Below are 26,814 nucleotides of genomic sequence, written 5' to 3' on the forward strand. Positions count from 1 at the left end.
TGGATACATAGTACCCTCTGTCCATCAATGATAGCTGACATTTCCCACTCGCCAGGTATTCGGAATTTGGGGATGCAGGCACAACCAGGTCAGGCCAGACATACACATGCACACCTGCCCTAGGTACCTATATATATAGTAATAGGTACAGAACCCCTTTTCAACCCCTTCAAAGTTCTCAAAATTCTCAAAATTCTCAAAATTCTCAAAATTCTCACATACCTAGGTTAGGTACATAATGCAATATGAGTTGTAGTTTACTTCAAAACTTCCAAGTTTTTCAACTTCAACCTTCTTATATAGACACCTACCTGGTACACAACTGTATATACATCTAATAAAAATGTACCCTCCTTTTAAAATTCATCTATTCGGAATGGTGTTGACTTCCGCGAGAGATCGCTGCAGCATCTGCCGCCGCCGATGCAACCGATGCCATATGGCTGAGCATCGAATTATGTTCCCTAAATACACCACTGGGCAACTCTTTCCGGGCATATTCTTGTCCCTGGCGTATATCTCGTCCATCTAGCTCCATACTCTCGTGTCTACTGCTGGTCGACTCTGGCCCCTTTCTCCATACATCATCCGCAGACCTACCAATAGCTATTCTTGATCCTGACCTGCTTATATTAACTTCATCGCCTCGTTCCAGCTCCCTACGGCGGTCTCCAAAGTCAGGGTGAAATTGGGATCCGAATCCGCTTCTGTCGAGATCCCTTGGTTCGTCTACATCCTCTCCTCCATCACCGCTAGCCTCTCTTTTCAGCCATGTGACCTCTTCCTCCGTCAAACCCTTCCAGACACACCTTGCGTGCTTTTTTGTACATCCTTGGCAGGCAGTTAGGTGCTTAATACATTGCGTCTTGAGCCTTCGGCACCTATCACATGGTGGCTGTATGGCATCTCCACGTGCCAATTTTTCAATTTTAGCTGTGACTAGGGCGCGATGCTCTTCTTCGATATCCCTTACTCCAGGCTCAGTCGAATAGCCGGGCGATGGCCGGCCGCTACCCAGCAAACTTTGCTGCTGCATCGAAGCCCGCGGTGTCGATGTTGCTGTGCCTATCGCATTCGGTGTTGGTGGTACTGAGCCAACGGAAGAAATTCGATGGCTAGACGGTTGTGAGGGGGCAAGGAATTGTTGGAGGAGATCAGCATGTAGGTCGTAGCCTGGATTGCTCCCAGAACCTATGGACTGATTTACGGCTTGGAAGCTAGGTCCTGAAGTCGATTGCGACGCCGCACGACGCGCCTGTATCGATGCTTTTCGTCCGCTCAGGTGATAGTTCAGTTGGCGAGCCCTCCGTGCCACTTCATCTGCTTTCTTGATTAATACTTGTAGACGTTGCTCGACGATCTCGAGAGTCGCTAACTCCGCCGTCTCATCCTCCTCTAGGGGCTGTGGTGGCACAAGCTTAAATCTATCAAGGGCGCCAGAGACAATAAGTCTCCAGTCATCCTCTCCTATTTCAACTTGGACACCCTTCAAGGGAAATTGACAGCAACGCGTGCCATTATGAGTAGGCGTGAGGACGAATTCTCCCGGGTTTGCCTTGGAAAATTCTACGATGTCGAGCCACGTGACAGGGTCGGAAGCAAAGACTGTCTGCGACGGAGTGGTCGTTATCGATCCCTCAAAAGCTCCCTCCATCGCCTTCAGCAGACGACTACCTGCCAACTTTGCGCCCAAATTGGCCGCGAGACTTTCATGTCGACTCAATACCCCTAGACATATGTCAGTACTCATATATGCAAAATGCAATGGGGACTATAGGCATTGGTTACCCTCGTACTCGTTGACCAGGGCCAGAACATCGGAGAAGGTATCGCTTTCGCCCTGGATAAGCCTGAGCTTTACTGGATGGGCTTTGGATAGATAGTTTATAAGGGCTATGTTGCCTTAATTATTGGACGGTCAGTACTTGCTTACAAGATCGATATACACGGGTTAATAAACGGAAAACGGTCCATGGTTTCTTGGCATCTCGTAGAAATAATACACCATGCATGGATGAATAGAGATACAATAGATAAGACTGAAGATTTTTTGGCAACCGGTCAATCTAACGGCCTCAAGTTAGGAGGTCAATGGTAGATATGAAACAAGCCATGCCTAAATCCAGGCCTTACGTACAGAAACCATCTATAGAGGAGTAGGAGTGTATGAGTGTGTATGGATTGGTGGGTAGATGAAGCTTACCTGACTGAGGCGGAGGAGGTTGTGGTATACGGTCAGCATGGGGTGCTTGACTGCCATTATCATCAGATATATCTCGTTTCCGTTTATGTTGATCAGGGTCTTGACTGTGCGCCATGCTGGCTAGCGCTTCCCACCCCTGGGGAATTTACAGTGCGTCTTTTCAATACTGGTGAGTCTTGATATACGATATGCTCAGCAGCTCTAAAAATGACTGAACGACCCGCCCAATTAATTCCGTCAACAGCCAACCAAGGTAGACATGTGTGAGTACTAGGGTATACCACTGAAGGAGTGGGGAATCGCTTGATGTTGCTATTTCTGTTCAAGAACTTGCGGAGGTGGCGTGTGGAGGTATCATGAAGACAGCAAACAACGGGAAGAGGTTTTATTAAGAATTATGGCTCTGATTTGCGAAAGTCCCAAATGCAGCACGCAAGCTTCTAAGTCTGGTCTGTCGAGATTTGGAAGTCCTTTAAAGCTCAATGGCCGTCATAAAATAAACCTTTTGGAGTCGTATGCAGCAGACAGCTTCAGATAAAATATACGGTCGAGGATGAATGAAGTGGCAAATTATGTAGGTGACGAATGGGAGAAAGGGTAGTAGATAAGTAAGTAGGTATGGAGGGATGGGTGAATAGATATACGCGTGTGGTTAAGGTAAGCAGGTGAGTATGATACCTACTCAGCCTCGACGCAAATAGAAAAGACGGAGAAAGCTACCGTGTGGACGCGCAGGCTGAACAGGGGATTTTCGGGAACTGGGGTGGATTCGATTGACGCGGGGCTCGCGATATTGTACATACATATCGATCTTTACTACGGGTAAGGGAGTATGAAGTTGAGAGGTAAAGATAAAGGTAGAGGCAGAGGCAAAGTAAGGTAAGGTAAAAAACGGAACGAGACCCCAGTAATATGGAGAAATATGAAGAGGAAGTTCCTTTTTCAAAGTGGCATGTTCAATAGTTGGAGTGAATACCTATACAGGTATGGTATGTATGATATGTGTGGTAGGATATGTATATGTATGTATGTAAGTAGTAGCCAAGTAGTCGAGTAGTAGTGATTTGACGGATATGTGCTATACCTAATACTAAATTGATGTAGGTTAGTAGGTTTAAGCAAGTAACCTAGGTACCTAGTACAATTAATAGCATTGAATGAAATGTATAGTCATGTATGTCTGGTGTTCGATGTTATGTATCCATGATCCATGAACATTGAATGTCAAACTTGAATGACAATGGATGTACTGTGTAGGTAGAATGTGAAGAATAGAAAACCGCCCACAAGAATTTAGGGCGGCAGTTTGCTAGTAAAGGTCCACTCAAGATGCCGCGAATTCCAGAGTGGGTATTAACTATATGTGTACCTACCTTGTACCTACATATGTACATATGTATGTATGCCAATACTTCAATGTTATAATACTAGGGGTTTCTAAGATTATATGGTTTACATAGGTGAAGGAGCCAACCCGTTAGTTAGGTAATCTTTAGCTACTTAACTATTTGTTTTAGCCTTTTTTTGGTTTTTATCTTCAATATTAACTATGTACTTCTTATTTGAGTATAATAGCACACTCGCTTTAGTGTTCCTCGAGTCTGGTCAACAACTCGTTAAACTTCAACGTCTTCAGACTCTTTTTGGACCGTTCTTGAACCCCTCGCTACAATATGACTCTAGCCACATCTAGGACAAGATCATCGTCGTTGAGATTTTTGCTATTTTCTCTGGGTTTGCCTGATTATGTGATTCTATGCCGCCGCACAGAACAAGGTAAAGATCGACGTGCCACACCCCCTTGGCGTTGAAACCAGCCTATGGCGACTGATTTGTGGTGCATCGCTAGACTCGACAAAATTTTGGGATGGATACGATCTGTAGCAGGCATGTTGCTTCGGGCTCTCTTCACAACTCAACGTTTCATCTCTGCTCTCAGCTACAAACTGACCACTAACATGCTGACCTTCAATGTTGTTAAACAGCCTACATATTCGTAACAGTAGGTGGACAAAGACTACCTGCCTATAAGTATACACTTCAAAAGGCATATGTATGGAATATGTATGGATAGAAGAACGAGAGAAACAGGCAGCGTGTTGATAGACAATAGGCAATGCCCCGCACCCAACATTCAGCCATGACCGGTTCCAATAGGGATTTTTGGGTTTGGAATGTTTGACAGTCGGCGTCTTCAATACCTAACGAATGTGATATTCTGGTATACTCTGCAGCTGTTTTGATGATCCCTGGGAGCCGCTAGAGTAGATAGAGGTGCAACCGAGCTTACATCCCTACAGTTGCAGGAAGCTACCTGGACGTTGCATACAGCCCGCTAGTTGTCCGTCGGGTCTCCCCCCTCCACCCCTTAGAAATGTTAGAGTGTACCCCTCCAAAAACAGCCCAAAGTTTCACACAAGCCACATCCACAGGGCACAGCCAAGGACAGAACAGTTCCAGAACAAAATGAAAATTATCCCCCAAAAAAATAGTTAATGTCTCTTCATTAATCTTCTGCTTTAGTTATTTGCCCCTCCTTCACAATAGCCTTGTCGATAAAAAGTTCCACTTTATTAGCTGTTAAAAATATTTAAAAATTGAACTAAAAAATTAAAAATATAGAAAAAGAAAAGCAATTTAACTAGGTTAGTTAGTTAACATATTTATTTGCATCCCACATATTTCCATGATCGACGGGCAAAAACTTGCGAAATAATCCGAGATCTTATCACGTTACCTTACCTTACCTACACTATCCTACAGTGTATATACCAATCATACTACCTACCTAGTAACACCAAAATCTCCAATCTCGAATTGCGGTTTTCTTTCTTTTGAACACACCCAGTGAACACACCCAGTGCTGTCTTTTAACAGACCCTACACGTATTAAATCCCGAACAACATAACAGAAACGCGAAGAACCCGGCCCGAGTTATTCCCTATAATATTTACCAACACCCGACGATAACCTCACCTAATCTCTATTTCCCCCTTCATCGCCCGCCCCGTTGCAACGGTAAGCGTACTAGCCTGCGACACTGCTACGTCACCGAACGGTCCAGACCCTCATAATCCCCTATCTCTGCATCCGTTCAGCTTCCGATACTAGTCATTCCTTCAAGCGAATCTGGTCAATAACATCCTTGACCGAATACTTTTTTTCCTACCGGTGCAGAAGCCCGAACCACCACCCCCCCTTCTTCGTATTCCGTATCAATTAGAAGATACCCCTTCCCTATAGGGCAGCAGCACATCACCTACACCACCCCCATACCCATACCATACCAAGACAATGGCCGACCGTGGCCATTATCGCGGCGGTCGTGGAAGCGGCGGACATCCCCGCGGAGCGCGGGGCGGACGAGGCGGCGGAAGAGGTGGGCACGGAGCTGACTCGGGCGCTAGCGGTGGCACCCAACAACAAGAGCGGGAACGTCCCAAGAAGGAGAACATCCTAGACTTGGCTAAATATGTAGACAAGAGGATCACCGTCAAGTTCAATGGCGGCCGAGAAGGTATGCCCTTCCTTCCTTCTCTTCTTTTATCCTGCTATGGCTCCCCTTCTTGCATGCCATTGTCAGCATCTATTGCCGACATGGATAGTATATTACATCATCATATATCAGAACTAACCCAGTTCCGAATATGTAGTTACCGGCACACTTAAAGGTTATGACGCACTAATGAACTTGGTCCTTGATGAGGTTCAAGAAGTTATGCGAGGTAAGTTCTACCCCGTCGTTCGCGTTCCCATCTCGGAAGACGACGTCGACGTTCTTGTCACATCCTCAGGCCATGACTAATTTGCATCCTACCTATATAGATGACGAGGGCAAGGAGGCAACGCGGTCCCTCGGCCTGGTAGTCGCCCGAGGTACCCTACTGGTAGTCATCAGTCCAGTAGATGGAAGCGAAGAGATTGAGAATCCCTTTGCCCAACAGGCAGAAGATTAAAATGCCTAGTAAAAACGGTGGCTTCTGTAAGGGGATATCAAAACAGGAAAAGACCGGGCTAGCCAATAAGAGGCCAAAAAACACCAAGTTTAAGATGGCCTTGGGCGGATGGATATATCCGGGAAAATGGACAATTTTGAGATCACGTTGGCCAAACAACTACCACCATGCTTTCTCTACATCTTATGCATCTCTCAGAATGATCATGCCCATGTGATTACCGGTATTCATATCTCGATAGCATGAGCTAAGTTAGTAGCTTATCACCATGACTTTGTATATCTAGGCAGGATAGGTAAGGATTCCAGACCCAACATCCTCTACCATAGTTCCCTACTCGGCCAGATTTCCGGCATGGCGTAAAGTACTACGAATGCCGTAATCTACGTAAAAGTCTTCCATGATGAGCCCCAATTTAGCATATCCTTCTTCGTTGCCTAGTTATATTTCACTGGAATCGGGATCATGCCCAAATAGTATAGGGAAACATAATTAATGAACAGTAAGAGACAGTTTTGCTTGTGTTCTACTTTATAGTTACTTATGGAGATAAAATATTGTTGTTATACTCTGCTTTGGATCCATCATCACCTGCTACTTCCACCCTCCTACCCCTTGCTGATAGCAAAAATCACGGGCCGTGAATGCCCCATATCTCCAACCCTATATTGCTTTCCAGTTGGGCAGATAACCCAGCCAAGGCCCTCTGTCAGATGAGAAACCTGGCTGTTTAAAAAAGCCCAAACCTATAGGTTATAGAGGAATAGCCATAATGCAATCGTTGTTCGATTCTATTCAACCGATACTGAAATATACTCCAATATGGCATACCACAAATATCCTCCAATGCACTAGTCCTAAGGTAATCGTAACACTGTGGCGGATTTACAATGAGATTTATTTGTGGCGTCGGACCAGGAAAAGGGGGGTGATGCGCTTATCGTAGGTACGGAAAGTTGTTGAAGTTATCCGATCTGTACTTTGCCGTTTATTCTACACTCGGATTTCATATCCAGTGTTTCAGTTCTCCTATTTTTAACTCCCGCTTTCTTGTTGAGTTGTTTCTTGAGATTCTGCCCTCAAAGGCCGCGCGCTATACCTGCTATGCCCAGCAGTGTTATTACTACCCAGTTTTTCTACCGGGTCTTGTACGTTTTCCCAAATTGGAATTCGTTCGTCTTCATATTCCGGGAGCCCGTATTGTCTCCGAGCTCTCGGCTGATCCAAGAGCCTCACCACATCTGCCATCTTCTGTCTCCTGGAGTCGGGGAGTCGGGGAAAGATCTATTTGTTGTTCGTAAACGGCAAGCACTTAGATTCTCCTAGTAGCCCCGGCTTGCCTGTGGTTTGTTGCTTGCCTTAAGCAAGTCGCTGAATGCACCCTGGGCCTGCTTCTTCAACTCCTTATACGAAACTATAAAAGTTGACTGATGGTCCCTGCTGGTGAGGTATATCCTCTCATCAACTCCAGCATCTAGCTTGTTTAAGCAGCTGACGATATGTCCGAGATCTACGGATGGATTTCCTTGGGTGTCAACTTGGTGAAAGACGTAATCTCGGAATAGCTTCAAAGTATAGCGTTCTGAAGTCTCGGCCCAGTTGGGATCATTATCAAATTCTGGTCGTTCGTTAATAGAGCCTAGCTTCGCCATTAACCTCACCAACCGGCCATTCTCGAGTTCCTTGCCTAGATGAATGGTTGCCTCGTCTTGCGCATTGAAGGACGCCACCAGCACGTCGTCAGCATGCTGGGCAAGGTCATATACCAAATGCTCTGCTGTTTTCACTGACAGGTTTGCTGATGGGGTAAGTAGCCAAGATATCCTTTCCTTCAGCTCTGGAGAGTAAGTCCTACCAAGTTGCTCTAAAGGCAGTCGTAAGTCGCCAAGGTTTCGTAGAGGCGTGTTACTCGCAATGCTTAATAGGAGCCGGCCCAGGTTGAAAAAGTCTTCTTGCTGCAGTTCTTCGATCCGACGAGGTACTTCAAAGTGTAGTACGTCTAAGATTGAGCACGCACTAAGTCTGATGCGGTTTTTATCCGTGAGAATTATCTTGCTGATGTCGATACATCGTGCCGCAAGTTTAGCCTTGTGGATTGCCTTGAGAGCACTGGCAAGCTGCACTAGATAACTCCATAATACCTTCTCAGACACAGGTGCTGGGCGGCCATAGCGGTTGGTGGGAAAGTGATGCTCTGCTAGTGTCTTTGACAAAGGGTGGTAGCCGTGAACAAATACAAGGGAACTATCATTAAAATCTCTTGTAGTGAACGCTTCGATCGTTGTGACTATATTGGGATGTATGATCTTCTTCCACGAGTTCACGGCTTTGATTGCCTCCTCATTGGTAAGGCGGAATCCTGTCATCGACTTAGTATAAAATTCACTTGAAGAATTTAGTGGGAAAGAAACAAAACCAACCTTCGATTCGTCTTAGGCAAAATGTGTTGCCATTTTTACGAGAAGTTGCTTTGAACACCCAGCTCGAAAGGCCAAAGGTGCTCGTCGTACTTCTGATCTTAGTGTCTAAAGGCACGAGAGAGTGATAATGCTGGAGGGAAGGCAGCTGCACCCCAGGCTGGCTCGGGAGTACCTGTCTAGCAGCCTCTGACTTCTTTTGAAGTTCTTCTCTGACGGATTCGGGAATAAACAAGTCATGAACTTGTCGCTGGTAAGGCTGTAGGTTCTCCCTCCCTGAAGTGATGGGATAGTAGAGATGGTATTGGAGCTGGGGGGCAATTAGACAGAAATCCAAAAGGGAGAGCACTTGCGACAAAATCTTACAGGTTGGGATGGAACTGAATACGAATTTTGAGCCGTGAAATACGACGCACCAGCTCCGGTTAACGCATTATGATCTTCGGCATAGGGATTGTACTGTGCGGAAGGAAGTGCCTGGCTGACACTAGACATAGTGAAAGGATCATAGTTAAGCGATCCTGCATCTGTTGAACCATTGGTTGGGGTCTGCGCTTTGTCAACCTTGTATCTTCACGTAGGTTCTCTCAGTAACTTACTGCCGTGTTCAAGTCATAATTTTGAGGAGCAAAATCAGCAAAAGGTGCTGGTTTATATAAAGAGGCACCGGTATCTTGTTGCAAGGCTGAGGCTGTCGCTGTCGCAAAATTGTGAGTGCGTGTATGAATGGACATCAGTGTCTAGGCTTACTTACATGTAGCAGCCCCCCTGGGTGTGAATGGTGTGGCATTCGTTGAAAAGTTGGTTTTTTTGCCCCCAAGCTGGGTAGGGGTAAATGACGGCGAGTCAACGTTTAAAGATTTTTTAGCACTCCTATTAGGCAGCAAATTAGTAAAAATATCGTCCCAATTTCGCAAGCCACACGTCTCTTCTGGGCTCGTTTGGTTTCTAGGGATAGGTGCTGAATATCTCCTGGGCTGCGGCAGGGGAGAAAACGGAACACTTTGGCGTCCTTCATGTGGTGGCCGGACGAGACCTTGGGCCGATTGAACTGAAGATGTCAAATATTTTGTGTGAGAGGCTAAAGCTGCGCTGTGTTTCTTGTAATCCTCATGATCCCATGAGTTGGCCGGAGAGCGGAAACTAGTAGGGTTAAGATTCCCAGCATTCGAAGGGGATAAAAAGGGCGGCCAGCTACTAGCTAATGGGTTCAGTGTGCTGGTCGGGGAGCTCCTAGATTGCCAATGACCAGGCACGGTTGGGGATGGTGGTTGTGCCGTCGACGATATTGGTTCCGTCCGAGCCAGAAGTCTGCGTGCTGGCGAGACATTGCCCACCATTTGTTCGGCGCTGGTTGATTCGTGCATTGCTTATGAAAATCTGCATCCCCATTCATCGATTGTAAAGCCTGATAATTGGTCGAGGACTAAGGTGACAGAGGGGTGTTGGAGGGGTTCCTTCATCAACACGGTTGGTAATGCCAGGACAGTCTAGACAAGACCTCTAGTAGATTCCTTTCAATAAAGGAAAAGATGCCAGTGGTGTCCTGAAGCATTACTTTGAAGGTCGATTGGATTTTGAACTAGCCCACTTTTCTACGTTTTCCCATTGACTTCCTCAGGATCTAACTGGACTTGGCCGCGGGAATTTCATTATAGTAGTGGAAGCTAGCCAGGAATACCGGATACCGCGTTGGGATAGATATGGGAAAGTAGGGTAGCAAGATGAGGGAGGTAACTTACGCGTCCATTGAATTGGGATTGCCCTTGTCGTGGTTGAAGGCGCAGCCCTGATCTTCATAACGGCAGTGGCCGTATATTAAAACGTTCCGACAAAGTGTTTCCTTAGTATCTAAGGGGTAGGTTCCTTACATGTTAGAGGCAAGTTACATATCATTGATACGGGTACCAGTAACAGCACCAGCAGCAGGCGTGACCACGGCAGATATATCAAGAATTGAGGGGGGAGGTGAGGGGGGAGGTGAGGGGCAGGGGGGCTGAGAGTTCTTACCACGCGTCTTAGGTCTTGGGGAGGCCATCTGCCTCCCTCTATCGGCAGTGCCGAAGCGCGTATTCGCCATTTGTATCGAGTCGATGTTGCAGGTTCTCGTGTTCTCGTCATGGAGTAGTTGCGATGAGATGTGTCAGGCGGGGAGGAAAGTAGATGCCGCCCTTATCGAAACGACCCCTACGCAAATTAATAATCGTTCAGTTATTCAATGTTCTATTCCATTCCCATAGCCAACTACTACTACATCGAGGGAGAGGGAGAGGTGGAGTGCCACGTACTGAACACCTCAAAGCGCTCCCATTTTTCTCGGGAAGAAGGGCGGGAATACTCGCCCATGTAACAAAATAAGACGCGTAGTATAATTGGTTAATGGCGGTTCAGTTTTTGAATATCAATTGGTACCTCCAAGAGGCGGGTGTGAGGCCGACGTTAAGGGTACAAAGAAAAAAAGATGCAAACTTCAATTAGAATTGAATGTAGTGAGGTTCAAGGGTTCCAAAGGTTCCAAGGGTTGTATGTGGTGGGATGACGGCGGATTACTAAGAAGGGACAGCATGGCTGATTGGCTCCGGCGTCCTACATAGATGCCAAGATTTCTACCCTCAGCCTTGAGTGCCTACCATGTCTAAAATGTTCCGTGGCTGCAACAATTTCTCAAGTTGTGTGTGACGCTAAGCACTTTGGGGTTAGGCATTTACTCCTTGTGGAAATAGACTTTAGAAGCTGAAGCATGTTACTGCCCCGCATGAGATGCCTTAGTCCTGATGGGGTAAATATGTAATTATGAGAAAGAGAACAAGGTTCCAAGCTCTACTGTTTCCCCAACTCTAAATGGAAATCAATACATTTCCTTAGTAATTTATCAATCCCCCCGGTCGGCCCCCCAAATGAAGGTGAGGCCCACACTTTTGTCGTCACTTCCGATGCAATTACCTCAGCAGCTGCTCAGTCTTTAATGCATACATATAACTAACTACCTAGTATACATTGTACCACAGTACATCTGTACAATCTACACACATACATCTGCCATGATGTCCATCACATCGGTGGGTCCAACATCAATCTGAACACGGAATCCTCACCAGTTCTCATCAGTTTTCTTCCACATAATCAGTATTATTCCTTCCATTAGATATTATTCGGACCAATACCCGCGGCTGGTGGCATTTTATGGTTGCAGCTGTTGCTAGTACAACCTATGACGAGAAGGTGCTACGTAATACTTGACTCGAACTGTTGAGGCTGAAATCTAGAACTGTACCTACAGTATTATACCTACCTACATAAGTATACTCACATATACAGCATTGGACCGGTCAAAGCTCTATCCCAGGTACCTAGTCACTGGCTCTTTCTTTTGAGACAAGGAAGAACTACTACTCAGAGGTATATAACTCACATGATCTATGGGGCCTTGATCTCAAACTTATAAAGCCACTACACGGTCGGTTGTGCATATTTCCTGGACAGTATGACAAGCAACGGCGACATCGACATAAGTCAGCTCTCTCCGGACCAGCAGTCCGTTTTGGAGCAGTACACCCAGGTCACAGCGCAAGACATCAAGGACGCAGTACCCTTATTAGAAAGATCGCAATGGAACGTCCAAATAGCAATCGCCAAGTTTTTCGATGGCGAGGGTCCCGATCCGGTGGCGGAAGCTGTGGCCGCTCAAGATCATATCCCACGACAAGCTGCGAGACACGAGAACTTACAAGAGAGTTTTGAGATGGCACCGCGGCCCGGGCGATTACCGCGAGCCAGACCAGATCCTGCACCAAGGATCGTACCGCAACCTCAAACGACCCATCGCCCTCCATTCCTCCTTGCTATCCTGTTCGCCCCATTCAACTTCGGATATCGAGCATTCTCGACCTTTTTCCGCACCTTCATGTACATATTTGCCTTCCTTCCCCCTTCGATACGGCCCCGAGCTATAACCACAAATATGACGAGGGGGTGGAAAGGCACGATGGGTCGGCGCATGCTTATGCCCCGTGATACAGCTGCGCGGTTTAAGCGGGAGTTCGAGGAAGAGTATGGGAATAATAGCATGCCCTTTTACGAGGGCGGTTTCGCCCAGGCCCTTGATCTTGCTAAGAAAGAGCTCAAGTTCCTACTAATAGTTCTCATGTCGCCCGAACACGACGATACGGAGTCATTCACGCGGGAGACCCTACTTTCGCCCGAGATTATCGCATTCGTCAATGACCCGGCTAATAATATAATCGTTTGGGGAGGCAACGTCCTCGACTCCGAGGCTTACCAAGTCGCTGCTGAGTATAACTGTACTAAGTACCCTTTCTCATGTCTCGTGTGTCTCACCCCTAAAGAGGGCAGCACTCGCATGAGCATCGTGAAGCGTCTTGCGGGTCCTCTGTCTCCATCTAACTACCTCGCTGAGATCCAAACTGCCATCCATAAGTATGCACCTGACCTGGCCGCTGTCCGTGCCGAGCGCTCCGCCCAGGAAGTTGCCCGCAGTCTCCGTACGGAACAGGATTCAGCGTACGAGCGCTCATTAGCCCGTGACCGCGAACGTGCTCGCCAACGCAGGGAGGCTGAGGCCGCCAAGGTTCTAGCCGAGAAAAAAGCTCGCGAGGAAGCCGAGGCAGCCGAGCACCGAGCCCGCCAGTGTGAGCAGTGGAGGCGCTGGCGCACAACCACCATCTCGCCAGAACCAGACGCCAAGGCTGATCCGAAAGACATTGTACGCCTCGCCCTCAAAATGCCCGACGGCGCTTCGTCCGCGGGTAGAGTTATACGCAAGTTTGCTAGCGAAACGACAGTGGAGGAGCTGTACGCATTCGTAGAGTGCTATGACCTACTTCAGAACAGCGAAGAAGCCGACGAAGAAAAGGCGGCGGACAAACCAGAAGGCTACGAGCACCAGTACAAGTTCCGAATCGTCTCGCCGATGCCGCGGGTCGTGTACGAGCCGGATGAGACGGCTACGCTCGGCGACAAGATTGGGCGGTCGGGCAATTTGATCGTGGAGGAGATCATACCCGATGACGAAGAATCTGACGATGAGATAGTCGACGAGAAGAGTCCTTTAGCAGCGGGGGCATAGAGGTGGATACGGGATCTACGACACAGCAATGTAATGTAGCAAATATAATAATTTTATCAGAAAAGTCACCCTCGGAATTTTTGTGTGAAGTGTGAAATACCAAATATTTCATATGTACTCGTCCGTATCTTAGGTATCTATGTAAACATAGTTGAACAATTTAACTAGCAGTCCCCAAGATTTCGAACTATGTCGCCGACACATTCGTCACTTTTTTGCTCATCACTAATTACAAAGACATACAGTTCATATGCTCATTTTTGTCGTGGCCGTTCTAGGTCATACCTTGCAGTCTTCTAGAGACGTTACTTATACATAGAGGCAGGCGTGCTCTCGGTTCCGGGAATCACCAGGTGTTAATATTTATACACAATTTGGTCCTCTCACAGAAAGCCGCTGTAACTCTGTCCCGGGTGAGAACATTAGTTGATAAGCTAAGTAAATTCCACGATACGGAATATATAAAACCTCGACATACCCGAGTATAGGGACCGCAGCGCAGTCTGGTCGGGGAACATAGAGCTGTATTAAGAGTATGAGCGATTTGAGTGCAAACAACCTATTTTTTCTTGGGTATTGTTTACCTGTTCAGCCATCCTTCAAACGATTGCCCCTATCTCCTCGCCACTTCCCTCCCATACGTGCTATAAGCATAAGAGGAACCTGGGGATGCTTTCTGGTAAAGATCGATAGCGGAGACTAAAAATCTATCCGCGAACCCTCCTAATTCTCGTAGCATGGCGCAAGAGTAACTTCTATCTGTACATATCCAACGGCTGTGGTTTCAGTCCGTTATGCTGTGGCTAATGTCCTTGTTGGTTGTCCTTAGCAAACCTCTGGTGGATTCGGGCAATTTGCTCGTCGACATTCACGCTTTGCATGTGATTGATATGCGCCTGGCTCCTACCCTCAGGGTTGCCGTCGAAGCTATTCAACGCCGCTCGCTTTCTTCTCGCCATCTCCTCTTCTGAGATCGGCTGCCCGGTAACTCCATCGAATAGATCTCCTCGTTGGCTCGCGAATCGTTTCAGATTGTTGGCTACATCAGCATGTGACAAATTGGTGGTTGCATATCGCGATTCAGCCTTCGCCTTCTGTTCCTTCCATTGGGGATCAAGTAACTCAATTCGCATATGTGCTTCCAATTCATTCATTGGGATTTGCTGGTGGCAGTTCGGGCAAAGCGCCGTCTGGGTTCCCTGTCGGTTAGCCGCTCGAGCAGCAGCACGAGGAACATAATTCTCCTTAATCTTCATAGGAGCAGCGCCGCCTTTAGCTTCTGCCTGGGCATATTGCATCCGTAAGCGAGCTTCCTCTCTTTCACGTATTCGCAGGTTCTCCTCATCTTCTTGGGTACCGCTCGGCCGTGGTGGAGGGGCCATCTGGTAGGCTGCTTGGGGTGGCGTGGAAGTGGACGGATGAAGTTGTATACCAGTCATTGGCTGTGCAGGGTGGTGAGGAAGATTGTAGTTAGGCTCTGCTGGATACGCGTTGTATGTGTTATCTTCATCTGTAGGCATAGCTTCCTCAATACGCAAGTTAGCACTGACGGACACCTTGGCCTTCTGTTCTAGAGAAGCGTATTGCAAATCGGATAGAGAAGTCGGTGCGGGTAAGTTTGCTTGGTCATCGGCTTCAGTAAAGACGACGGTCTCAACAACAACAAAATCGTGCCAGTCAATTTGGGCATACGACATCTTCTCCTGTTCTTCTTCCTCTTCTTTTTTCTGCTTCTCGCCTTCTTGATGTCTCAACCACTCAGCTCTCTGTTTAGCGCGGCTCAATATGTGGAATTTGTCATCGATATTACGTTGCAACTCGGCGATCCTTTCTTGCTGAACTCTTCCCCCTTCGCCATCTAGTCCACCAGCGCGTAGGAGCATAGAGTATTGATCGATAAGGTGTTGGAAGAAGTTGTGCAAGCTATGGTTTGGCCTCAGGAAGTCGAATTGGTAATTACCGGCCTCCCTTTGGGAGAGAGTGGTCATGAACTGCCTGCCATTCTTGGCAACAAACAGAGCCGTCAGTTTCACAACCTCGAGATCCTGGGCGCTTATGTTGGGCATACGCGCAGAGAATTGAAAGTCGGGAGGTTTAGGAGGGCCAGCAGGTTTCGTCTCGACGACGGCGGCAGCTTCGGCAGCTCGACCAGCAGCGACGGCGGTACCGCGACCCTCTTTGATCTCGCTTAGTCGCCATAAATAGAAGGGATTGTAAGGGTCGGCATTGCTTAGAAAGGAGAATTTAGGATTGTGTTTTTCTTTCTCTCGAATACGATCTTCGAATGCGAGACCATTTCGGGCGACGAAGCCAGCAGTCTTTTCAAGGATAGCTACATATGTAGGTTAGCTCAGCGCGACAAGGCGATGGATGGTGGAACTCACTTCGAAATTCTTTTGGTGGCAAAACAACACCCTGAGGAGGTCTGATATCATCCAGAACGGCGGCTGCATCACCGTTAGTATTCGTAGCCATCTTGATGGCAATGTTGGAGCCTCCCTCAAAGATATAGACGTGACGTGAGCGTGGATATAGAGGTGGAGGTTGCTTGTGTGGTTTTTTAAAAATAAAAAATAAAAAAAGTATTGGTCGAGTTTCGCGCGATGATGTTGCAGTACGAGTTCAGTTAGCTCACGGCAAAATTGGTTTCAAAGCCGACATTCAACCTGGAAACTTTCAACTAGTTACCATGTGGAGACAAAGGATAAACGACAAAGCATAAACTGTAAGCGGATTTAAGGATAATCCGTGATTTTGGCCAATTAGATATTATCGAACCCTTAGCTATTATCTTAGCTATCTTAGCTAGTTATATCTTATATCTTAACTATTAATGTACCTACGGCATTCCTACATATTGTAGTAGAAACTGAATATCACAGCCCTCCGTTATAGTATGTACCTACTTATAAAATATCAATTGATCTCAAAGCTCATTGTTTCAAATGCGGTTCAATGAAAGGAAAGCCATTGCACGGGTACATTGAAATAATCCAATTCTTGACGCTTTATTTTGAATTGGGACAATAGAAACACATGCACCACCCAAGTCATAATATCATTTTATCATTTACATGAGACGTGTACAAATTATACATGCAATGATGCATACATAATCCTCATTTACGGAATTGGGGCGCGCGTTGAATTAGCACGAGCCTAATAAATGTACTTAACTAACTAGAGCTGAATCTTTTTTTGGATCCCCAGAAAAAAGGACCCCAAAAAAAAGTTACCCCCTGTGTCAATCCGCCAAACTGGATACATGTGGATGGCCATTAAGGCCACTGTAGCATCAACCCATCAATTACATAGTACGCGGATGACCCATGCAACTTGGGATGTAGCTACCTAGGGTAGGTAGGTACGACTAAGGCACGATACATAGCAGGTAGACTGAGGTAGTAGGCTATTATAGCACAATACAATATCCTCAGGTACCGGTACTGCTTAGCAGCTAGCCCAGGTACTGGTACTGGTAGCATTAGGAAGTTACATGGAATACCTTAAATAGAAAAAGAAAAGAAAAAAAAGGGAATTGCAAGAAAGCTCAAAAAATAAATCCTAACGCTGTTTGAGCCTTCTCATCATTTTCACCACCCCTTATCCTCCCCTTCAACTTCTTCCTAAATTCATCCCGCCGCCACTTTTGCGACTAAAGGGGGGAGAATATCAACCCTGTCTCTTTGAATGGGATTTTTATTGTCCTACTTGTCTTCTTGTAATTTATTACTTCCTATTTTACTTCTTAACTTTCATTAACCTGTCTGTCAATTTCCTTCTCCCGTCATACTTGTGCGCCATAGCTCACAAAGCTAGCTCTCGTATCACGGGCAAGCCAACTTTCGATGCTAGCACGTCCTCAAAGAGGCCACCTCACCACTTATTTTCATCCTCTCCAGACCCTTCAACATTACCCTTGAGCATTTCTCTCGGCAAGTTCTACAGCAGTTCAATTCTGCACATACCGACCGAAAATGGCGAGGTCCAGTTCGACCAAGCCGCCTACTTCGAAAGGCGGCACGTTTACACCACCCAGGTACAAAAACCAAGTCAGAAAGCGTCACGATGATTACACCTCGGACGGCGTCGAGGATAATGATATCTTCCTCCTGCCAATTTCCGACTATCAGATCATGGTCGTCTTGACCATTCTTGGAGCTCTTGTGCGATTGTTCCGCATCTACCAACCCACCAGTGTCGTCTTTGACGAAGTCCAGTAAGTTCCTATACTCTATACTACCTACACCATGACCACCCACCAGTTTGTACCATGTCTAATACCAGATCTCTCTCTATAGTTTCGGTGGTTTCGCGAGCAAATATATCAAGGGTAAATTCTTCATGGATGTCCATCCACCCTTGGCCAAACTACTCATCACACTCTTCGGCTGGCTCGCTGGTTTCAATGGCAACTTTGACTTCAAAGAGATTGGCAAGGATTACCTGGAGCCGGGTGTTCCATACGTGTCCATGCGATTGTTCCCGGCTATCTGCGGTATACTATTGGTCCCAACTGTCTTTTTGACTTTAAAAGCTTCTGGTTGCCGTACTGCTACCGCTACTCTTGGAGCCGCTTTCATTATCTTCGGTAATGTTTCCCCCAACTTCGTTCAGATACCGTAGAATTTGTACTCATATGTTATAATACAGAGAATGGCCTACTTACTCAAGCCCGTCTAATACTACTCGATGCTCCTCTCGTTATTGCAACCGCGTTCACGGCACTCGCCTTTACATCTTTCACCAACCAGCATGAGCAGGGCCCCACCAAGGCATTTGATGCTAGCTGGTGGTTTTGGCTCGCCATGACCGGTCTAGGAATGGGTGTTACCGTTAGCATCAAATGGGTTGGTTTGTTCACAATCGCCTGGGTTGGTTCTTTGACTCTAGTCCAGCTGTGGGTACTACTGGGCGACACCAGGACTGTCACCATGCGCATCTTTGCGAAGCACTTTTTGGCCCGTGCTTTCTGCTTGATCATCGTCCCGATTACCTTCTATATGGCTATGTTTGCCATCCACTTCGTCTGCTTGAAAAACCCGGGCGATGGCGATGGATTCATGAGCTCTGAATTCCAGGCTACCTTGAATAATAAGGGTATGCGAGATATGCCAGTCAATGTTGCTTTCGGTAGCCGCGTCTCCATCCGACACTGGAACACCCAGGGAGGTTACCTCCATTCTCATTCCCTAATGTACCCGACGGGCAGCCAGCAACAACAAATTACCCTCTATCCTCATAAAGACGAGAACAATGTTTTCCTGTTCGAGAACCAGACTCAGCCGTTAGATGCTAGCGGCGAGCCTATCAATGGTACACTAGCTTGGGACAATGTGGCCAACATAACCGAGAACTACATCAAGGACGGTGACGTTATCCGACTATACCACATTGCTACTCACCGCCGCCTTCATTCTCACGACGTTCGGCCACCAGTCAGTGAGGCCGAATGGCAAAATGAAGTATCCGCCTATGGATATGAAGGATTTCCCGGTGATGCCAATGACTTGTTCCGCATAGAAATTGTCAAGAAGCAATCCCGCGGTGCCATCGCCAAGGAACGGCTTCGTACCATCCAAACCAAGTTTCGGCTAATTCACGTCATGACTGGCTGCGCGCTCTTCTCTCATAAGGTCAAGTTGCCTGACTGGGCATCTGAGCAGCAGGAAGTTACGTGCGCGAAGGGCGGTACTCTTCCCAACAGCATATGGTTCGTTGAAACTAACGAGCACCCGCAACTTGGTCCCGATGCTGAGAAAGCCAACTATGTCACCCCTGGATTCTTCGGTAAATTCTGGGAGTTGCAAAAGGTGATGTGGAGAACAAATGCCGGTCTGGTCGAGTCCCACGCCTGGGACTCTCGTCCAGAATCATGGCCAATTCTCCGTCGTGGTATCAATTTCTGGGGCAGAGATTACCGTCAGATCTACTTGATCGGCAACCCCATGATTTGGTACACGTCGAGTCTTGCCATCGTCGTTTATATCGTGTTCAAGGGTATTGCCATTCTTCGATGGCAGCGTAGCTGCAACGACTACTCTAACGCTACCTTCAAGCGATTCGACTACGAGATCGGGACTTCAGTTCTTGGGTGGGCTCTGCACTACTTTCCATTTTTCTTGATGCAGCGTCAGCTCTTCCTTCACCATTACTTCCCTGCATTAGTTTTTGCCATCATGGCCTTCTGCCAGATTTACGACTTTACAACTGCTCGATTTTCGGTTCCTGGTATCAGAGCGAATCCCATCATCAATAAGGTCGGTGTCATTGCGCTCTTGGCCATCGCTGGAGTCGTATTCGCCCTCTACTCTCCCCTCGCATACGGCAATCCCTGGACCAAGACCGAATGCAGACGCATGAAACTTTTCGACACTTGGGATTGGGAGTGCAATAACTTCTTGGATAGTGTAAGTGTCCCCTTTCATGGTATCCCATCAAGAGGGCGAGGTTAAAGCCAAGTACTACTTGTAGAGCTTGCATTTTCCATTTCGACTTCTTGAGTATGGATACAAATAACCTTGAAGTATATTCATACGTTATGAAATAGAGGGTAAGCTAACGCAAATGAATGATGTAGTATGATGCATATTCAAGCCTTGGTTCTGTCCCAAGTGTTTCTCAGACGGCCCAACAACCTGCTGTAGGAAATGTGCAGCCGCCAGCTCAGCAACCTGTGGCCGGCGGTGTTCAAGAAGGCATCTCGGGTGCACCGAAATTCGAGCCCGAGGGTCAAAAAGTAGTTGGCCGAGAGGAGCGAGTCGAGTATCGCGACCAGGATGGTAACATCCTTAACGAGGAGCAGGTGAAAGCACTAGAGGGCAAGGTGGAGTTCAAGACTAAGTACGAAACAAGAACGCGCGTTGTGGACGGCAACGGCAATGAAGTAGAGGTGCCAGTAGATGAGTTAGCGGGCGTTGGCGTGGCACCGCCACATCCCGACGTCCAAGGTGCTGACCAGGAGACCAAGCAGCTAGTCAACGACGATGCCATCCCTAAGGAGGCATCGTCGAGCAAGGATGGCGAGAAAGAAGCCGAAAACTCGGTTCCTAAGCCCGCCAGTGAGGGCAATGAGGCGACCGTCTAATTAGCAGTCTGACTACCTCGGTCTGTCGGTCAACCCATCCCTTAGCTTAATCATGCCCAAGTCTCGTTACAAAACCACCAAAGAGAAAATCCCCACTAGTATTGATTCTTCTGAGATTCTTCTACGCGTCAAAGCATCTAACTTAGGGAGTTGGATGACATCGTTGTCAGCTAGGCTCATGTTGTATTACCACCATACTAATGAAGATGACGGACGATGAAAAGGAAGTTGGGGAAGGCGGAATGCGAACCAAAAGAATTTTGAGGACATTGATGTGGTTGTCCTACGAGGACAACTTAAGCTATCTCAGTTTACCTGCTGATCGCAGACTGTTTCCTTTATAATCTAAAGATTCCACTATGCCTATTGTCTCTTGAATTGCATATCTGCCCAGTATGTATGTTTTTTAACGGCCTGAATATCCGTTCCGTTGATATCCTTTGAACTATAAGAATACTTACCTCCAGGGTTAGGTATGTTTCTACTTTAGTATCGCCTTGAAGATTCGTAATTATGTAGGCTTCAGAGTTAGTAAAGCTCCCTCAACAGACTAGCCAACGTCGCCATATCACCGGCCTGCTGTGCGTCTCTTATATCCCCATTCAGCACCCGCTGTCCCTTGATGGTCTTGTCGCCTACCCCGATGAGTCCGCACTACCATATCCGTCGAGCGCAACGGCTTCCCGGCGCTATTTCTGTGGTACCTGTGGATGCCATGTCTTCCAACAGGGACAATGTGCTATTAAGGATGGGTTGTGGGCTGTAGCTACCGGTGTCATCGCCGGACGGGTCGGTCCAGATGGGAAACTCTTAGCTGATAGACGGGTGGAGGAAGAGCCTATCAGACATGGCACCACAATCAGTGCCTCGTACGATGATGGGTTGGCCCAGTTTGTGGGCCTATTCAAGGAGGAAATGAGTAGACCAGTAAGGCATGATGATCAAGCAGTACCACTGCCGCCACACCCACAGATGCATAGCTCAGCCGAAGAAGAAGGAAGAGCCCACGTCGAGGATGACAACGGGGGCGAGAAGAGCGAAGACGTCTTAGAAGCGCACTGACACTGCAACACCATCCGCTTCCGCATCACGCGCCCCAACGCCTCCAGCCGGCTCCCCCGTTCCCAATTTCCCGGACCTGATGGTGCCATACGCGACCTCGCCGGAAGACTTAATCGCCAACCCGCACGACGGGAAGTGGTGGCTGCGCCCAGCAGGCCACCGAAATCCATGCAAGTACCTCGCCGGGACCCGTTGCCTGCCGCTCCTGTCGCCTGACGGCTGGTTTTGAGACACAGACGTGGGCGTTCGTGCCGAGGGGTAATATCTTCTTTTTACCCTTCCCTTCCTCTCCAATCTCCTCCGTCGCTACTACCACCACTACCACCCCTATCCCCCTCGACTCCAAAAGAGTCCGGGGTAGTGCACCTCAGAAGCTACGAAAGCACCCCCGGCTGCATCCTCCGCGAGTTCTGCCCCCGCTGCGGCGCCCATCGTCTTCTGGCACGATACGTGGCGGCCCGACTTGGTCGGTGTGAGTGTCGGGCTGTTGGTGTTCAGCGCGCTGCGTGAAGGTGGTGGTGGCAGTGTAGGGGCAGAGCAATGGTTGGAGTGGTGGGGTGGGAGGGTTAGCTTTGAGGAGGATGCGGCGATGGGGGGACGGGGGAAGTTGGGGAGTGGGCGAGGAGGTGGGTTGGAGGGTTGGCGCAGGGGTTGAGGGGTTTGAAAGGGGGAGGAGGAGGAGGAGGTGGTGGTGGTGGTGGTGGAAGATGAAGATGAATAAGGGCTCTTGTTGTATCAGGTAGCTCTGCGTACGGATGGATAAAGGAGGCGAAGCTGATCTCGTCTCAGTGGCTTTGCTCTAATAAGACCTAGTACACATCTTATATTCACATTACTCATTTCTACCGACGTCTTGATGGTTAGGTTAGGTTCTCCACTAAGTACGAGATTCAATGCCTTGCTCCACGTAGTTCATAAGGCCACTGGCGCAGGTAGTCATGATATTATATCCAGGCACAAGGGGTCTCGAACCATAGTCAGATTATTGTAGCAAGAACGAGCCTTGGACATCCAGCAAGTTTACATCTTAAGATCAACGTTCACAGAGTGATCCTACTCACGACGCAACCCTCTTAGCCTGGTGTATACATAGATGCTATCGTGACCTTTAAGATACACAGCGATTGCGAAGTCTAAATATGTTACCTATGTAGGTTGATATTGATAACGATGATGTGAATCGCAACAATCCGTCATTCAAACTGGTAGCACATGTGCTGGAGCAACTCGCATGTGCGGTTCTTGAGGCAGTGAAGCTTATTATAAATATTATATGTAGCTAAAGAAGAATTTGGTACCAAAAATATCAATTCGTGTAGCAAAATGAAATAAAAACAAAAAGATTCAGAAGTTGGTCCCAGAGAGGCTCGAACTCTCGGCCTTCGCATTGCTGCCCGATGAAGGAGGACATAACATCGTTGTTTAAGCGATATTAGTACGACGCTCTAACCAACTGAGCTATGGGACCCGGGATGGTTCTTGGATGACTTTGGCCAAGATAATAGCATTTAATACTGAAAGTACCTACCGGTAACTTTTGGGGGGAGAAGAAAAAAAAGGAAGGAAAGAAAAAAGCTTTTTTTTTTTTTTTTCATAAGCGGGCCGGACTTCGGTGAGATTAGATAGGTCTCGAGGCTAGTTGCATCGGGGTAGGATTAGTGCCTCTACTATATAATGTTCCAAGACTCCCAACAACTTTAAATGTACATATAGAGTTATTCTAATGGTACCGCCATACACACACGGGATAAGGTAACTGACAGGAGAGGTTATAAGGAGATACCCCTTTCTTTCATAGCATTTAGCATCTACATCCCCTTAAATTCAATGCTAGGTAATACCTAATCTACCCAAGTAACACTTCCCCAAGGCAGGAACCCCATAAGTAGGAGGTAATGTTACGAGATAATAGTATAGGCTACAACAGAACCAGCCCCCAACTTTCCCCCGAAAACTCGGCTCCGTCCGACACACAACAACAACAAATGTCTCGGACTCCCGTGCCACACGCACACGCAGGTACGACCACGCCACGCCGGGCCCGCACAACTGGGAAAAGGCTTAGGTATATCGTGATTCTGGGAAAGTTGGTCGGAAGGCACGAACTCTGAGAGCGGGAATGAGCCGGGCCTGGCTCCGGGAAGCCCGACATCTCCCGAGTCGCCGGGTCAAGCCGGCAGCGTCACGGTCGGGGTTATTTATGCATGCCTACATCATTGTGCCTTTCTCCCCCCTCCCCCCTTCCTTCTACGATGATCGAGGGTTATGAGAGATCAGAAGACGTAGGTAGATAGCGCATCTCCGTAGTTGATCGCTTGGATCTGCAACGACAGCCAGCATCTATCGTAGGTAAGGTAGGTGGCGCTTCTTTCGACGCTAGCCCCCTCTCCCCTCCCTCCCTCCTCCTCCTCCTCCTCCTCCTCTTCATGCGTCCTTGAACGTTAGACTAGACTAGGTTAGACGAGATATCTCGACGGCAAGTGTATCCCTGCTGAAGGAAGCCCAAGTGCCGTTATTCCGAGTTGAATCCAAACCAACTCCCTTGTGCAACTTTGTCCAGTGTACCGAGGCCATACATACCATACCCAAGCGTTGCAGCAAGAAAAGGGAAACCCACACACCGCAACAACACCAGCAATGCAGGCCTCCTTTCGAAAAGCCACTACTAACCGCGAACTTAACGAACGGGATATGTGTTGACGTAGGGTACAAGCAGGTAAAGTTTAGATAGGCACCGTAGCACCGAGGGACGTCGGAAGTGACACCACCCCATTCCCATCCCCAAGGGAAAAAAATCAAAAAGTAGCGCAACGGTTCCAACGTCGTGGGACAAATAGTAGCCAAGATGGAACAAGCTTTTCACATGCGTCCCTAGGGTTACTCGGCAGAGGTGCCCCGTTACGACCTGTGTAGGTTCTTACCGGTATATGGATGTCTGTCGGCCTGGTGCATACCTACATAGCATTGTACGTAGGTACCTACGTAGATATGTATGCACGCATGTACTACATCATGTATATATATATATGTGTACAGTACGTGGTGGCATGGTAGCTTTGCATGGGGTGACATGGTATTTTGGTAGGGGCAAGTTTTTATCACCAAATAACGGGCCAGGTGTGTGGTAAAGAGAAAAGCATCTAGAAACTAATAAAGCCCCGATGCGTCCGGCTCGAAGAGGGAGGGAGGGATATAATAGCACGTCGCACATTTTGTACACACGCCAGCAACGTTTTTGTGCACGGCATACTATAATACCGCATGACACCCACCCTTGCCCGAGGATACCCAAGGCAAACCCCTATCGGTAAATAGCCGCTCATGAACTATTATAACGAAACCCCAATCATTCTCGAGACTGCGATAGCTCGGCCGGCAAGGAGGGTGGTGAGGTAACGGTTCGGATACGGTCAGTGCTATCATAAGTTACAGAGGATGACAGACAGTGGGATTCGAAGCAAAGTTTCGAAAAAAAAAAAAAGTATGGAAGACTTCGCGAAACATTATCCAGACTAGGCCTGGGACTGACATACCTGACACGGGAAATAGGTCACACATGTCCCTTTACCCCCCTGATCATCCGCCGTCTCTCAATGCACGCCAGCCAGCCCTCTCGCCACGCTTAGCCCTAGGCCGAAAATCTTACACGCATTGGAGGTGGAAACCCGCGATACGGCGACTAAGAGATGGGTGAGTTCGTACTTAGAAAGGGCTTACTAACGTAGCCATCCTCCAAGAAGAATTCCTCGCCTTATGATCTACGCTTCTCTGCAGTCGGTCCCGTGTCTATGTTATGCACATTACGTAGCTCTGAATATAAGCACACCTTCTACCTGCTCTGCCGTTTTTTCCGATATGCGGCTCTTTTTGAAATCTGATTGCCAAGGCGCTGGGCATCTTGTGAATGGCCGTCTTGCAGGCTGGGCACCAGAGATTCGGGGGCTTAGGGGACGGGAACCTGACAGAGCCAAGAAAAGTCCCGTTCAAATGCCTTTCCCGGTAGTTTGTAACGTCGTTATGGCTACGTAGAAGCAGGACGTCAATACCGCGCTTGGTACCTCATTGCAGCAGCTGTCGTCCATGTAGCATGTATCTATGTAAGTAGAGGGATATCCTACGTGGGAAAGCATGCGAGCGTGTGATTGCAGATAGGATATCATGTATGGAGAAGGGCGAAAGATGACCGATCCTGTCTCTCTCTGACCTAGCTGCCATCCATCCCTTTGCCGCTAGGTCGTAGCCTACTAGATAGTCATGGACAGTACTATGCTGCTATGCGCAAGTGATACCAAAAGCGAAGCGATACTAATTCGGTTTTTGGAAAGCCGGAGAAAGACAAGGGCGACAACCCCCATTCTTCTAATCACCGCGTTCCCCACGTACGCCAAAGCGAAGTAAGGTAATGAACTGAGATTTATCCATGTCCGGTCTAGTTGTATTGGTGCGTGCTACGATCACCGCCGAAGGAAAGCCACGGCCTTAAATCGACGAGGTCTAGAATGTTTCGATTCCCGCCACAATGCTTAATGGTAGGTCGTAGTGTATCTGAATGTTGCCGATGTAATGAATCGGATATATGAGATATGCATATATGTATGTAATATGCTGTGTGCTGGGTACGCAGTTCCAAAAGCCACTCTTCGTAATGGACCGCCAATTAACTCATTCAATGCCCGGGTAGTAAGCAGATATATTACCAACCTACTTGCCTACCTGGCATGTAAAGAGATAACCTTCACCGGCCTTCGGCTTTGCAGATAGATGTAGGTAAAATCCCATGGACACGGCGGGCACGAATCAGACGAAATGGCCCCGCTAACAAAGAAAGAAAAGGGAAGACGAAGCGGCAAAAGCGGCAACGATGGCGGAAAGAGGAGGAGGATTGCCCAGTAGTACCAACTATGTAAGTACATCTGTAGTAGCTTATAGTAGCTTATAGTAGCTTATAGGAGAGCTGTTAGCCGGGGCCTGCTTACGTATCATCGGTGCCGAAAGGCGGCAG

General features: G+C 47.8%; 6 protein-coding genes and 1 non-coding gene across 7 annotated transcripts; 3 read left to right on the forward strand and 4 right to left on the reverse strand.

Annotated features, from left to right (window-relative positions):
- Positions 1-245: 245 nt before the first annotated feature.
- GGS25DRAFT_407673 (uncharacterized protein) lies at positions 246-2,857 on the reverse strand. Its single transcript, XM_049258473.1, has 3 exons — positions 2,204-2,857; positions 1,789-1,893; positions 246-1,728 (listed from the first exon to the last, which is right to left on the reverse strand). Exons 1-3 carry the CDS (start codon positions 2,316-2,318, stop codon positions 368-370), a joined length of 1,581 nt encoding a protein of 526 aa, XP_049113762.1. The 5' UTR covers positions 2,319-2,857; the 3' UTR covers positions 246-367.
- A 2,641-nt stretch (positions 2,858-5,498) lies between these two features.
- On the forward strand, positions 5,499-6,160 carry GGS25DRAFT_524472 (like-Sm domain-containing protein; the record flags this gene model as incomplete). Its single annotated transcript, XM_049264613.1, has 3 exons — positions 5,499-5,721; positions 5,858-5,929; positions 6,030-6,160. 3 exons carry the CDS (start codon positions 5,499-5,501, stop codon positions 6,158-6,160), a joined length of 426 nt encoding a protein of 141 aa, XP_049113763.1.
- Positions 6,161-7,179: 1,019 nt separating this feature from the next.
- Positions 7,180-10,307, reverse strand: GGS25DRAFT_533832 (uncharacterized protein). The gene is made up of 5 exons (XM_049265714.1): positions 9,332-10,307; positions 9,177-9,274; positions 8,944-9,126; positions 8,581-8,887; positions 7,180-8,519 (listed from the first exon to the last, which is right to left on the reverse strand). The coding sequence occupies exons 1-5, from the start codon at positions 9,942-9,944 to the stop codon at positions 7,483-7,485; spliced, it is 2,238 nt and encodes a 745-aa protein (XP_049113764.1). The 5' UTR covers positions 9,945-10,307; the 3' UTR covers positions 7,180-7,482.
- Positions 10,308-11,444: 1,137 nt separating this feature from the next.
- GGS25DRAFT_502877 (uncharacterized protein) lies at positions 11,445-13,773 on the forward strand. The gene is made up of 2 exons (XM_049262042.1): positions 11,445-11,636; positions 11,705-13,773. Exon 2 carries the CDS (start codon positions 12,062-12,064, stop codon positions 13,661-13,663), a length of 1,602 nt encoding a protein of 533 aa, XP_049113765.1. The 5' UTR covers positions 11,445-11,636; positions 11,705-12,061; the 3' UTR covers positions 13,664-13,773.
- GGS25DRAFT_502879 (Pre-mRNA splicing factor PRP21 like protein-domain-containing protein) lies at positions 13,741-16,322 on the reverse strand. The gene is made up of 3 exons (XM_049262043.1): positions 16,048-16,322; positions 14,248-15,995; positions 13,741-14,185 (listed from the first exon to the last, which is right to left on the reverse strand). Exons 1-2 carry the CDS (start codon positions 16,136-16,138, stop codon positions 14,467-14,469), a joined length of 1,620 nt encoding a protein of 539 aa, XP_049113766.1. The 5' UTR covers positions 16,139-16,322; the 3' UTR covers positions 13,741-14,185; positions 14,248-14,466.
- Positions 16,323-17,329: 1,007 nt separating this feature from the next.
- Positions 17,330-21,261, forward strand: GGS25DRAFT_407998 (glycosyltransferase family 39 protein). The gene is made up of 5 exons (XM_049258474.1): positions 17,330-17,882; positions 17,965-18,254; positions 18,317-20,073; positions 20,244-21,143; positions 21,224-21,261. Exons 1-4 carry the CDS (start codon positions 17,641-17,643, stop codon positions 20,748-20,750), a joined length of 2,796 nt encoding a protein of 931 aa, XP_049113767.1. The 5' UTR covers positions 17,330-17,640; the 3' UTR covers positions 20,751-21,143; positions 21,224-21,261.
- Positions 21,262-23,164: 1,903 nt separating this feature from the next.
- GGS25DRAFT_t99 lies at positions 23,165-23,280 on the reverse strand. Its single transcript has one exon. It is a non-coding gene; the product is annotated as a tRNA-Ile (tRNA).
- Between the last annotated feature and the right edge of the window lie 3,534 nt (positions 23,281-26,814).

Source organism: Hypoxylon fragiforme, assembly GCF_022984875.1.
Source record: "Hypoxylon fragiforme strain CBS 206.31 chromosome Unknown GGS25scaffold_8, whole genome shotgun sequence".
NCBI classification, from domain to species: domain Eukaryota; kingdom Fungi; phylum Ascomycota; class Sordariomycetes; order Xylariales; family Hypoxylaceae; genus Hypoxylon; species Hypoxylon fragiforme.